We start from the raw sequence: 12,729 nt of genomic DNA on the forward strand, positions 1-12,729 counted from the left end.
CTTAAACCGCATAAACACATTGCATTACACCAAACACACAAAATAATATTCTTTTTAGCAGCATCATATGACCCCTTTAATCATAAAAATTAAAATAACATCAATCAAAATAAAACACTTACTAAAAAAATGTAAGTAATTTATTTGTTTACCTGCATGTCATGTGACCATTAACTGTGAACACCGATGAGCTTTGTAAAAATTTTCAGAAAGGCGGGGCATAGAGGAGAAACAATGTACAGCATGTGGAAAATGTTTTTTTTTTAACCTTAAACCGCATAAACACATTGCATTACACCAAACACACAAAATAATGTTCTTTTTAGCAACATCATATGACCCCTTTAATCATAAAAATTAAAATAACATCAATCAAAATAAAACACTTACTAAAAAAATGTAAGTAATTTATTTGTTTACCTGCATGTCATGTGACCATTAACTGTGAAAATGCAAATGCGATACTTAATTAGGCCTATAACATTTATTTTAAAATCTCAGGGGTACTTTAAGTACATATATTAGGTGAATGAGGTTCAGATGACAAAAAAAGTTTGGGAATCCCTGCATTACATGTAAATAAGAGTGTGAATTTGTGCATTTTAATGTGTTTGAAAGACAAAAGCCTTACAAAGACAAAGTAATACACGGTTAAATAACCTACTGAGTGATAATTCAAATAAAAATTAATATGTTTATTAGTCGTTGATGCAACGTTGAAACTCTTCTTAAACCTGAAATGATTTTTTTGTAAATCCAGTGGCATAGCCTCCTGAATAGTGACTGGTCTTAGTGTGAAAATCCACAAAACTGGAAGACTTTCTGAATGTATAATCGGTAGGACATTATAGAAAGGAAACTTTAAATGCCACATTAGGGAGAATCAATAAAATCTGAATTATTTAGTGCTACTGTGTGAATAATATGTAATCATGTAATCAATAAAAAAAAGATTCAGAGTATTTTAAAATATAATTTAATCTAATTACAAGTATTTTTGGAATCCGATTACTCCATCCAGATTACCTGTAATCAGTTACTACCAGCTCTGACTGCAAATAAATAAATAAACAGGTCAGTAATGGTGCAAGGAATCCTATTTTCACGATTTTCACTTTTGTGCTGTTAAAAAACCCCAAATGTATTTACACATGTATTTACTTCGCCACTGAACACATTGGATGGCACATCTTCCCGCACGTGCTACAGTCAGCTCTAGATTATAATTTAGCAGCAAAAGCATGTTTACAAGCGAGAGTCTACTCTCATCTCCTCTAGTGTATGATAATAAAAATGATATTGTGATATTTATTTGTTGCCGCTTATCAGTGGGTTCTTTTGGTCTCTTTGTGTGATACATTTTTAACAAAATTGTTGTTGATTTGTTCATGCAGCGGCTCAGCCATTGGCTGGTTCACACCTCACTCAAACGCTCGAAGTAAGTTGCAGTAAAGTCGAGCAAGGAAGTAATTAGTGAATGCATTGGGACGGTGAGCTGGAGCTCGCCATATCTTGGAAAGATTCCTCGTTTGAGTTTTTTTACAGTGATTGCATAGTTCGTCTTGGATCAGAATGGAGGGGCGACACGATAGTTCACCCATGCAGGCTTTCGATAAGGACGTTTTGGAAATGACTTGTGAAGATGTTTATGACATTTCTTACGTGATCGGCAGAGATTTATTAAAAGTCAACACGGGTAGCCGGGAGTGCTCGGATTTACAGTTCAAAATCGTCCGTGTGTTGGAGATGTTCGAGACCATGGTGAACAAATACAACCTGTCGCTGGAGGAGCTGAGGATGGAGCTGGAGAATATGAAGCGAGAAATGGAAAGAGTTGTAGCAGAAGGTTCGAGTGGTGATGTTAACACTGTGAGTGGGGTCATGTAGAGTTCACTGTATGTGCATCATCACATTCGGTTCTATTTAAAGGAATATCTCCGGTTCAATACAAGTTAAGCTCAGTCGACAGCATTTATAGCGTAATGTTGATTATCACACAAATAATTTCGACTCTTTCTTTTCTTAAAGGGGTCATATGATGGAGTGTTACAAGCTCTTGGTGCATAAAGAAGATCTGTAAAGTTGCAAAGACTAAAGTCTCAAATCCAAAGAGATATTCTTTATAAAAGTTAAGAGTCAGCCACTCCTACCTAAAACGGCTCGTTCTAACACGCCCCCACATATCTACATCACTATGTGGGAAGATTTGCATAACGCCGCCCAAATGTTCACGCAAAGAAAGAAGGTGTAACTTTTATTCTCGCTGTAGTATTGTTGCTGCCGCCGACGCCATTTCGTGAAGACACTGTGTGCTTCGTTGTGAAAGCGAAACTACTTTGTTTGGTCTTCCAAAAGAGGACGATATCCGCTTCGTCATGCCTGGAGCTGATCCGTGCTGGTCGCTGAGGGAGTACATCAACTTAGTGCTGTGGATCGCCGGATCGGCTTTCACCGTGGACGAAGCGGAGTTCAGCGGGGGTCGTCACATGTGGTTGTCGCTCATTCGTCAGATCCGCCGGCCGCGCTGTTCTCGACCCCGCCGCCTCCGCTCACTCTATCCTGGCCTCAGCGCACGCTAAGCCGGGGCTTCCTCTCACGCTAGGCCGCTGTGTTTTTCGTCGTGAAAGTGAAACTACTTTGTTTGGTCTTCCAAAAGAGGACGATATCGCTTCGTCATGCCTGGAGTTGATCTTGTTGTTTGTCATTTCTCCGATCACAAATGCAGACATGGTTTTATGTTTACGCGGCACGATGCAACGCAACACGTAAAAAGACAGTATAAGTCATTATAATCAGTAATTATGTCCCCACTGGATGCAACAAATGCCTCGTTTATAATGGGTTTTCATGTTTTTGTCTCGTCGCTCCGGCCGGGACACGCCATCAACAGTATTGTAAGGGGCGTAACATTTCCGTCATGCGCTTGAGGTATTCGGCCAATCACAACGCACTGGATAGCTGGCCAATCAGAGCACACCTCGCTTTTTCAGACCGATGAGCTTTGTAAAAATCGACGTGTTTCAAAAAGGCGGGGCATAGAGGAGAAACAATAATGTACAGTATGTGGAAAATAATGTGTTTTTGAACCTTAAACTGCATAAACACATTTCATTACACCAAATACACAAAATAATGTTCTTTTTAGCAGCATCATATGACCCCTTTAAAGGAACATTTCCGGTTCAATACAAGTTAAGCTCAGTCGACAGCATTTATAGCGTAATGTTGATTATCATACAAATAATTTCGACTCATCCTTCCCTTTCTTAAAAAAAGGAGGTGATAACGAGGCACAAAAGCGAGTGGGGGTCTTTTGGGAGAACTTAAAGGAATTGTCCACCCAAAAATTAAAATGTACTCCTCAGGCCATCCAAGATGTAGATGAGTTTGTTTCTTCATCAGATTTGGATCACTTGCTCCGCAATGGATGCCCTGCAGTGAATGGGTGCCGTCAGAATGAGAGTCCAAACAGCTGATAAAAACATCACAATAATCCACAGCACTCCAGTTCATCAGTTAACAATTTTGGGGTGAACATTTCCTTTAAAAGCACAAATATGAAACTTAGAAGCACTTACAATAATTGTTCTTTTAAAACGTCTGTATTACTTGAGCTGTAAAGCTGGTTAAATCGTAATTTTTGCAGTCGTTTTAGGGTTTATTATTGTGACGTCTGTCTTCTATTGAAACGGAGTAGTTTAAAGATGGGCCCTATTTACTTCCATTCTAAACACCTCACTGTAACCCAGATTTTGTTTTTTATACATAAAGAAAAGGAGGGATGAGTGGTAATCATTATGCCACAAATGCTGTCAATATATTCCTTTACCACACTATGTATATGGCTTATGAGCAGAACTCAAAGTGGGAACCCCAAAAAGGCATCTAGAGTTAAAGTAGGCACGCAAATCAAAATTGACCCTATGTATTTTCTTAATGCATGTTAATGGTCTTGTAGCCTTTTAACAAGTGAAACTGAATATTTTACTTATTTAAAAACTTGACCGCAAAGGTTTCTTGATTAAAGTCACAGTCTATTTCCAGTTTGTGCAAACACTTGTATATACAAATTGTATTGTTTAATAACAGACCGTTGGGCCAAACAAACTAGTCGTGGACTTAAAAGACCCAAACCGACCCCGATTCACCATGCAAGAGTTAAAGGAGGTTCTGCAGGAGCGAAACAAACTCAAAGCCCAGCTGCTGCTGGCCCAAGAGGAGCTACAGCTCTACAAGAGGTAAAAACAGGGTTGCAGAGGGTGTCACTATAGAGTTACTATATATTTGTAAACGGCTGTGTTTCTGTGTTGTTCCATTATACAGCATGTTGTGTGCAAATTGTGAATAACATGGAAGTCTACTCGCGTTGTTAAACCTGTTATATCTTTCTTCTGTGGGACACAAAAGAAGATATTTAGAAAATTGCGTCCGTGTCCATTGAGTCCAGTGTTCTTCAAAATATCTTGCTGTGTGTTCTGCAGAAGAAAACATGTTATGTATATGGCTCGGATTTATTAGGTGAGCTATCCCTTTAATACTACTGTCAACTAGCAAGAAATAATTTACAGGGAAGTACTGACAAGTGTGACTTGTGTGTTGGTTTGGCCTAATCTCAACAGCAAATAAAACAATTCTGAGTGAAACGACATCATGCAATAATGAATTTGATATGTGTGGTCTCAGTCAGATTTAGCATCTGCTGTGCTTGCAGTGGGGTCCTGGGATCAGAGCAGAAGATGGTGGAAGTAAACCTGGAGACCCTTCCTCAGTCAGAAGCTGCACCGTCCAGTGTTGTAGAGGAGAACAAAGAGAAGAGCACCATTCAGAAACTGTGAGCGCTTTTAACTAGTTTTGTCTTTGCTTGAGCTTTGTGCATTTCCACATCAGTCCTTATACTTGTGTTCATTCATCTGAAAGTAGGAGAAGAAATGGCTGATGTACCGTTTTAATTGTAATAACGTTAAATCAACTAAGTTTCAGTTCAAATATAACATTTAGAAATTACATATTTAAAAGCACAATATGTACGATTTTTTAATTAAAATATCCAAAAACCACTAGAACGGTGTTATATATTTTGCTGACTTGTGTACTTACATTATCCCAAATGTTTCGAAGAATGTTTAAATCCAGAGAAATAAGCAATTTTAACTAGTCACACGCATAATTGACTGTGGCATAATAAAAGCCCCGCTGCTTTACCCCACATACGCAGGACCGGAAGCAGCGGAAGCGGTCGACTGTGGCATAATAAAAGCTCTGCTGCTTTACCCCACATACGCACGACCAGAAGCAGCTATTTCTTCCAAACTTTCGACAGGTAGTGTAAAAGTGACTTTTATATTGCATTATATTGAATGCATATGCCAGTATTGTAAAGCAGGAGTGTGTACCTGTAAACCCGCCGTGTCTTGTTGAAATTCTGTTCCTTTATTCATTTATTGAAGACTCATGTTAGCAGTAGTGGGAAAGTGAAGCAGGTTTGGAGTCTACCCTTCTATCTTGAGTTATACATTTGTCAAAATCATAAAATGAATATTGTTTCAAAGTAGCTTTACAGAGATATGCGTTTTAATGTCAATAGCTTCACAAGAAGTGTGCTCTAATGTCTTTGAGTGTCCAGTGAGCAAGCTAAAAATGGCTGTGGCAAGGATACCAAAACTTGATACCATTGAGAAATACGAGCAAAACAAGACCATGGAAAATGTCATTTTCTTTTTGTGTTCCCTGTTCTTATCATCATCATTTTGGTCATTCATTAAAAATCATCACAAAATTCTAAGTTCACAGAATTTTCATGAATAATAATAATAATAATTAAAAAAAAAGTAAAATAATTGAAATTCTTATCCAGAGAGTGTAAACTTTTTGAAATTTTCACCTCCATCTCTTTATGCATCATGTTTCCTTCTTGAGCATCAGTGAATGCTTGCACCTTTGTTGAAGATGTTTATGACATTTCTTTAGTGATTGGCAGAGATTTATTAAAGCTGACTCAGCTGCTCGGTAAACGTATGTCCACATCTGTGCATTAAGCCACGCTGCCTTTTTTCCCTACAAACATCTTGCTCTAAAGAAGAATGCTGTTTTAGATTTTGTATAGCTCTTTGCCACACGACCGTATTTTTGGACTCATTGTGTCGCCGTCATCTTGCTGACAAACTGCGCCCTCTCTCTCTTTTTCAGATTCTCGTTTCGACAAAAATAGTGGCCAGGATTTGGCACAAGCTAAAACACATTTGAGACAAGCAAAGCCCCTTCCAACAGACTGAGGAGAGATGGGAAGAAGTGATCTCACTATTATTATTTTTTAACAATACTGACCCATTTGTGGCTGGAAATCCTCCTACTCAGTGTGTTTTTAATTGTGTACATTTTTAACTCTGGTGTCGTGTGTGAAGCCAAACAACTAGATGTCAGAAACGCAAATGTCTCTCTAAACACCTCTAGTAGCTAATACACATTTGCAGACTATTTGAAGCATACTAGATTAACATTCTTCCATTACCACAGTATCTTTTACTGAAATATATGACATTACTAGAATCAATTTTATATCAGTCATTTTATGAATAGCACAAAGACACATTTAGGTACTATTTTGGTGACAGTACTAAACCTAATTAAATCTGCTGAAACGCATTGATTTATATATATATGTCATATGAGGCTCTAAGATCTTATTTGAGTGCTCACTGAATTAGAAAACCTCTTCAGTCTGTATCGGTTGCAACGGCTGACAAGCTTTAGGACAAAACTGTCCATATGATTTAGCACTTTCTAGTTTTAATTTTACATTACATTAGGAGTTGTAGGGTTAAAATTGAGGTACTTCAATAACAACTAAAACACGAAAAAGTCTGCTGTACGAGGTCATGTGTAGTGCACTGAATCTTATGTGAAGTGGGAAATTGTGGGTCATATGAAGGTAAAAATTCACTTTTATTGGCTCGCAGTATTAGCTGTAATGAAGTAGATAGCCTGGACAAATTTTATGACAGCCGAGTCAAGTTTTCTTCTGCAATACCAGGTATTAAGAAACGCTGAGTACATGGGCCCTGTTGTTCACACACAGATTATGGAGTTAACTGGATTTAACGCAGTTGTATAACATAACATGCATGAGATTGAATTATTCAAATGGTTAAACATTTGGCCCTCTTACACAAGTTCTCTTTCATTTTCCTTGTTGGATCGGAAAATCAAAAATCTTCAACTTTCACCCAGCTATTATTTCTTTGTTTTTATAAGGACTTGTATTACTTCTTGTTAGGCATGTGAAGAATCCTGTATATATAAAGTTTTTTTGAGTCCGAGTTCTGATCTGGTGTGTTTTTCCCCCCATATTTGTTTGTATTGTATGTTTCCTATGTAATGTTATGTTTGAAATGCAATAGAAATCTTGTCACAATTATTATTTTATTTTTTTAAGTATAATGGCTCAAAGAATAGTATAATGACCAGTAATATTAAAGGAACACTCCACTATTGTTGAAAACAGGCTCATTTTCCGACTCCCCTAGAGTTAAACAGTTGAGTTTTACCGTTTTCGAATCCATTCAGCCGATCTCCGGGTCTGGCGGTAGCACTTTTAGCTGTAGCTTAGCATAGATCATTGAATCTGATTAGACCGTTAGCATCTCGCTCAAAAATGACCAAAGAGTTTCTATATTTTTCCTATTTAAAACTTGACGCTACAGCTAAACGTGCTACCGCCAGACCCAGAGATCGGCTGAATGGATTCGAAAACGGTAAAACTCAACGGTTTAACTCTAGGGGAGTCGGAAAATGAGCCTGTTTTCAAAAATAGGGGAGTGTTCCTTTAATTTGCTATGATAAGCATGCTTACAGAATCCAGTTTTCTAGTATTTATCTCCTACTTTACAGTGGTGCTTAACACCACATGTTTCTTTGTATGATAAGTTGCAATGTATATATATATATATATAAAAATAAATAGCAAGTGTATCACTTAGCCATATGTTCTTCTGATTGGAATTACAATAGTAGTCAAGTTTTTAAAATGGTAGACCATTTGGAAGTTAGGCTTTGAAGATTAATTTATTTTTCAATCATAAGTGTATTTGTGATTAAAAGAAACTGTCTAAAAACAACCATTATGCTAAGTTTTTTGCACTTCATTTTAAATCGGCATATGGTTTATATTGTGCTTCTGTAATGCTACAAATCCTTATATAATTTAACAAAGGTTAAAGACAAAGGAATCAAAACCAACAATTTCATAAAAATGTGGTATAATTGTTTTACGATTAAACACTTATTTTTGCATATACAAATGTACAGTAACTACACCCATTTGAATATTAATCTCATCCTTAAAATCAGACGCGTGTTCTTAAACAAGCTCTTATTAAAATGAATAGTTCAACCAAATAAAGAAACTGGTCACTTGCTCACCCTCGTGTTATTCCAAACACTTATACTTTATCTTTCTTGTGCAAGATATTGTTATCCAATTACTCCTTTCCACTGAGTGAACAAAAACAGCTGAAACATGCTTCAAAATAGCTTCTGTTCTTCAGAAGAAAAGAGTCCTAAAAGTCTGGAATGACACGAGGGTGAGCACATTTTCATTAAATTAACTTTTTACAACGGTTTAAACAATTAGCTCAAAAGGTTCATATCATTCAGCCTCAACCCAAGATGTAAAAAAACACTTTAAAACAATAAGTTACAGCTACTGTGCGTCTTTCAAAAGACAAGATCATTCATTTTATGGTACCATCTGTAATGGTGAACTACTTTGGCGACTCAACACATCATTGCATGTTAACATTATACCACTTCCCTTTAGATTCTATCAGCAGAAAACTACTAAACCGAGTGAATTAGTGCTTTAGCCAAGGATGAGCAGCGACGGCTTCTTTACTGCGGTCACCGTAATCATACAGCAGCTCCTCGTCTACTCCGATGTCTCTGGAAGCAAGGAAGATGAGGTGAGGTGTGCCATTTATCTCGTGCAGTTTGGTCCGAAGGTTGCCAGTCTTATGGTGGTTGATCAGCCGGCCCAGACGGTTGGTTTCTTTGGTAGCATCCACACTAGAAAAAAAGTAGACATACCATTTTTATCTGTCTCTCTTATCATTTTCTCTCTTATCAATTCCAAGTAGATTTAACAGACCCAACTGAGGAGTTCAGCTCGGTTCATACTAGGGTTGCAAAAAGGTGGAACATTTCCAGCAAATTTTGGAAACATTACAGAAATTTTGGGAACTTTCCAGGATTTTTTGGAATATTCCAGGGATTTTTTGAGATTTTCCACCCCTTTGCAACCCTAGTTCACACAGATCGCAAAGTTCACTTCATTAAAGCATATCAATGCACAAAGTGAGATCTTCACAACAGGAGACGGTTAGTTTTATAAAAGATAAAACGCACCAAAATACTCACCAGTAGGTTTTGTCGTAGTGGCGGAAATAGTACATGTAGCAGCCAGTGGTTGGGTCTTCAGCATATTGAGTTTCTCTTGCCTTTGCATCTGCAATCTCTAACAAATCCCCATGATACTCCACTACAAACTGGTCTTTCTGAAACGCCCGGTCTGCAAAAACACCTCTTCCTTTTCCTTCAATACTTTTCACCTGATTTTGAGAATAGCAGAAGCTTCAACCAAAGCATGAACGGTTAAAAGTTCAAATGTAGAGCGATTGCTTAAACAGCTTACCTTGAGCCCCTCTTCAACATTGTTTTTGAGGAGATCATCAATGTGCCGCTGCTTTTCACACTGTTTTAACACAACACTTCCACATTTAGCTTGGGATTTAATAAACGTTTGACAATGGTAAAGTAAATGCATGTTCAAATTGATTCATCAAATGTAAATTGGTATCAGAAAAGGGGTATAGAAATGCCCCATTTTAACTTAAAATCACAACAAAACTCAAATAGCAGCACGCACTTCTTCTGTATTGTGATACGAGTATAATGTAAAAATAAAAAAGGGTAGAGTGGGACTTGGTTCAACGCATCAATTATCGGTTTTTGAAATGTAGGTGTGGCCATCAAAGATTGCAGGGGCGGAGTTAATGCACATTAAGGGTTCGTTTACACAACAACGATTGTACTAAAAACAGAAAAAATGAATAATTTCCTTTGCGCTTTTGAATAGTTTTGCATATAGATGACAACATTGTCAAAATGATCCCAGTTCTGCAAAAACGACTAAAAATGCTGTATTATGGCGATGTCTCTTTGTAAAGAAACACTACACGCCTTTGCACCAGTGTTGCCAAACTGGGCTACTTTAACACGGTTTCCACGGGTTGAAGCGACCCCAATAACGTGAGATTTATGAACGGCCAAAATGCATAAAGTAAAAAAAAAAATCAGATTCTGGAAGGGTTTACCAACCTTCAACTCAACTTTGCTCTTCCTGCAACTTCGTCTAACAGGAAAATAATCTGTGACCTTTCGATTGGGTCCAGACGGTTTGTCTTTCGATCTGAAATGAGAAACACACAGTTAAGACCAGTGAAAAGGATGCACATAAACCTTCTCTTTCATTCCAAAACGGCAAACACACCCACAATATGTCCCTTAATCAGATGATAAACCCTTAAAACGTTCAACAATTTCTTAGCCATTTAAAAGTAGACATACTTCCTATCCGTTGACTTTTCACCATTTATCCTTAGCGTCCTTGTCCCAGACCCTTTCTGAGGCACAGCAGCAGTCTGCTCACTGGCTCCACAGATAGGGCTCCGTTTGCCAGGGTCCCCTCCTTTAGGTGTATTCAGCTCTGCATCCTTGACTAACCAAAGAAAGAAGAAAGCGATAAGTAAAACCAACTTTGGAGAAAAGTATTTGGGTGAGACACAATGGCAAATGGGTATTTCGTTAAAGCGACAGTTCACCCAAAAATGAAAATTCAGTCATTACTCGCCCTCGTGTCCTTCCAAACCCGTAAGACCTCCGTTCACCTTCGGAACACAAATGAAGATGGAATCTGAGAGCTCTCCGACCCTCCCGTAGACAGCAAGGGCCCGTACACGATCAAGGCCCAGGAACATTGCAAGGAGATCGGTAAAATAATCCATGTGACACCAGCGGTTAAACCGTAATTTTACAAAGCTGCAAGAATACTTTGTGCGCAAAAACACGACTTTATTCAACATTTCGTCTCCTCCGCCTCACCCTAAGCGCCATTTTGGAGAGTATCCACTGAACGTAAACAGAGTATGCTGTTGTCGCGCGCGCGGATACGTGGTTTACGTTCAAACCAAAGCGTAATTTTACGTTCAAATGCATCTTAATTTGTGTTCCTAAGGTCTTACGGGTTTGGAACGACATGAGGGCAAGAAATTAAATGACAGAATTTTCATTTTTGGGTGAACTGTCCCTTTAATACGATCTAAACCGATACCTTCACTGGGTTTGCGCGTGTCTTCAGGGAAACCACCCGTTGCTAAATTGTCCTCTATATGTTTATTCCGAAGCGGCTTGCTGAGATTCAGACAGCTTTGTATTGTTGGCTGCTTTCCGTGCTTGTTCTCTTTGGCCTCTTCAGCTTTCTGGTTTATCCTGCCGTCTCCGGTTCTTCGTTTGGCGGAAGAGGACTTGAACAATGCTTACTTCTCAATGCAACATTTTGAAACTAAACCTCAATCATATATATTTTTCCCCCAGCAACTAAACAAGTTCGCCAAACGGATGCACGTCTGTGAGTGAAACGCAAAGGTGCAAGCTTGTTCTTTTACCTTTTCCCATCTTGGATCAGATAGTAAACACTACAGCATGCTGCCGAGATAAATAACTGCTGCCTGGGTTTTTAAAAAGCATTCGCAGCGTTCATTGGCTAAGCTCTCGAAGAGTCGGATTGTGATTGGTTTACTGAACGCGTGACGTACTTCCGACATGACATATTCGCTATTTCCCAGTTATGTCGTAAAATACTGTTTATAAATTGTATATGTATTCAAAGAGGAAAAAAGAGAGACTGCTTCACAAAAAAAAAATTTTCAATGTCAATGTATTAATGAATTACAAATAATAATATTACTATGAAACATTTTTATAAGCATCTGTGACAATATATCCTAATCATCCAATTATAGCATTGACATTAAATTTGATGAAATCTGAATATTGATAAAAAGGAACATTAAAAATGCGACTATAGGACATTTACTGAGCAACCAAATAAAGCAGTAAGCCCCGTGAAGCCATGGTTTACAGTGTGTGTGTGTGTGAGAGAGTGTGTGTGAGAGTGTGTGTGTGTGTGAGTGTGTGTGTGTGTGTGTGTGAGTGTGTGTGAGGGGAACAGGGTCACATCACAGGAGAGTGAACTGTCTGTCAGAAATCATAACCCGTCAGCTGTCTTAGCCACGGCTTGTGTCCTGCATCATCATTGTGTCTGTCACGTGACTCTGTTGCCCTTTCCGGCTTGAACTGATGGTAAAACTAATGACATTATTAACTGTCTTGATATTTACGTTGAAAACTCAAGCTGCGATTATGGTAAGGCGCGTTACATTTCTGACGAGTGCTTGTGGTGTTCGGCCAATCACAATGCACTGGGTCAGCTGGCCAATCAGTGCAAACTGTGCTTGTCGGAAGGAGGGACTTTGTAGAAAACGAAGCGTTTGAGAGAGGCGGGGCATAGAGGACCTACAATAATGTACAGTATTTGAAAAATAATGTGTTTTTTGAACATTAAAGCATGTCAACATATTCTGTTACACCAAATACACAAAATAATGATCTTTAAAA

The 12,729-nt window shown here is 38.3% G+C and overlaps 3 protein-coding genes across 5 annotated transcripts in view; 1 reads left to right on the forward strand and 2 right to left on the reverse strand.

The window, feature by feature from the left end:
• The first annotated feature begins 1,472 nt into the window (after positions 1 to 1,472).
• Positions 1,473 to 7,434, forward strand: LOC107556038 (RILP-like protein 2). Of its 2 annotated transcripts, none has more exons than XM_016239024.1 (4): positions 1,473 to 1,869; positions 4,087 to 4,238; positions 4,712 to 4,831; positions 6,187 to 7,434. In XM_016239024.1, the coding sequence occupies exons 1-4, from the start codon at positions 1,573 to 1,575 to the stop codon at positions 6,206 to 6,208; spliced, it is 591 nt and encodes a 196-aa protein (XP_016094510.1). In that variant the 5' UTR covers positions 1,473 to 1,572; the 3' UTR covers positions 6,209 to 7,434. The 2 variants fall into 2 exon arrangements, with proteins under 2 accessions (XP_016094510.1, XP_016094511.1); XM_016239025.1 differs by having other exon boundaries at positions 4,090 to 4,238.
• LOC107556037 (N-lysine methyltransferase SETD8-A-like) lies at positions 4,286 to 11,801 on the reverse strand. Of its 2 annotated transcripts, XM_016239023.1 has the most exons (8): positions 11,713 to 11,801; positions 11,384 to 11,579; positions 10,621 to 10,771; positions 10,372 to 10,462; positions 9,686 to 9,745; positions 9,412 to 9,602; positions 8,900 to 9,060; positions 4,286 to 4,776 (listed from the first exon to the last, which is right to left on the reverse strand). In XM_016239023.1, exons 1-8 carry the CDS (start codon positions 11,725 to 11,727, stop codon positions 4,766 to 4,768), a joined length of 876 nt encoding a protein of 291 aa, XP_016094509.1. In that variant the 5' UTR covers positions 11,728 to 11,801; the 3' UTR covers positions 4,286 to 4,765. The 2 variants fall into 2 exon arrangements, with proteins under 2 accessions (XP_016094509.1, XP_016094508.1); XM_016239022.1 differs by lacking the exon at positions 4,286 to 4,776 and having other exon boundaries at positions 8,256 to 9,060.
• Positions 11,802 to 12,082: 281 nt separating this feature from the next.
• Positions 12,083 to 12,729, reverse strand: part of arl6ip4 (ADP-ribosylation factor-like 6 interacting protein 4) — a 3,707-nt gene continuing 3,060 nt past the window's right edge. The window contains exon 4 of the mRNA XM_016238973.1: positions 12,083 to 12,098. Within this exon, the coding sequence (XP_016094459.1) occupies positions 12,083 to 12,098 (16 nt within the window). The remainder of the gene's footprint in view (positions 12,099 to 12,729) is intronic.

The sequence above is a fragment of the Sinocyclocheilus grahami genome, unplaced genomic scaffold (assembly GCF_001515645.1).
Source record: "Sinocyclocheilus grahami isolate Dianchi unplaced genomic scaffold, SAMN03320097.WGS_v1.1 scaffold553.1, whole genome shotgun sequence".
NCBI lineage: Eukaryota > Metazoa > Chordata > Actinopteri > Cypriniformes > Cyprinidae > Sinocyclocheilus > Sinocyclocheilus grahami.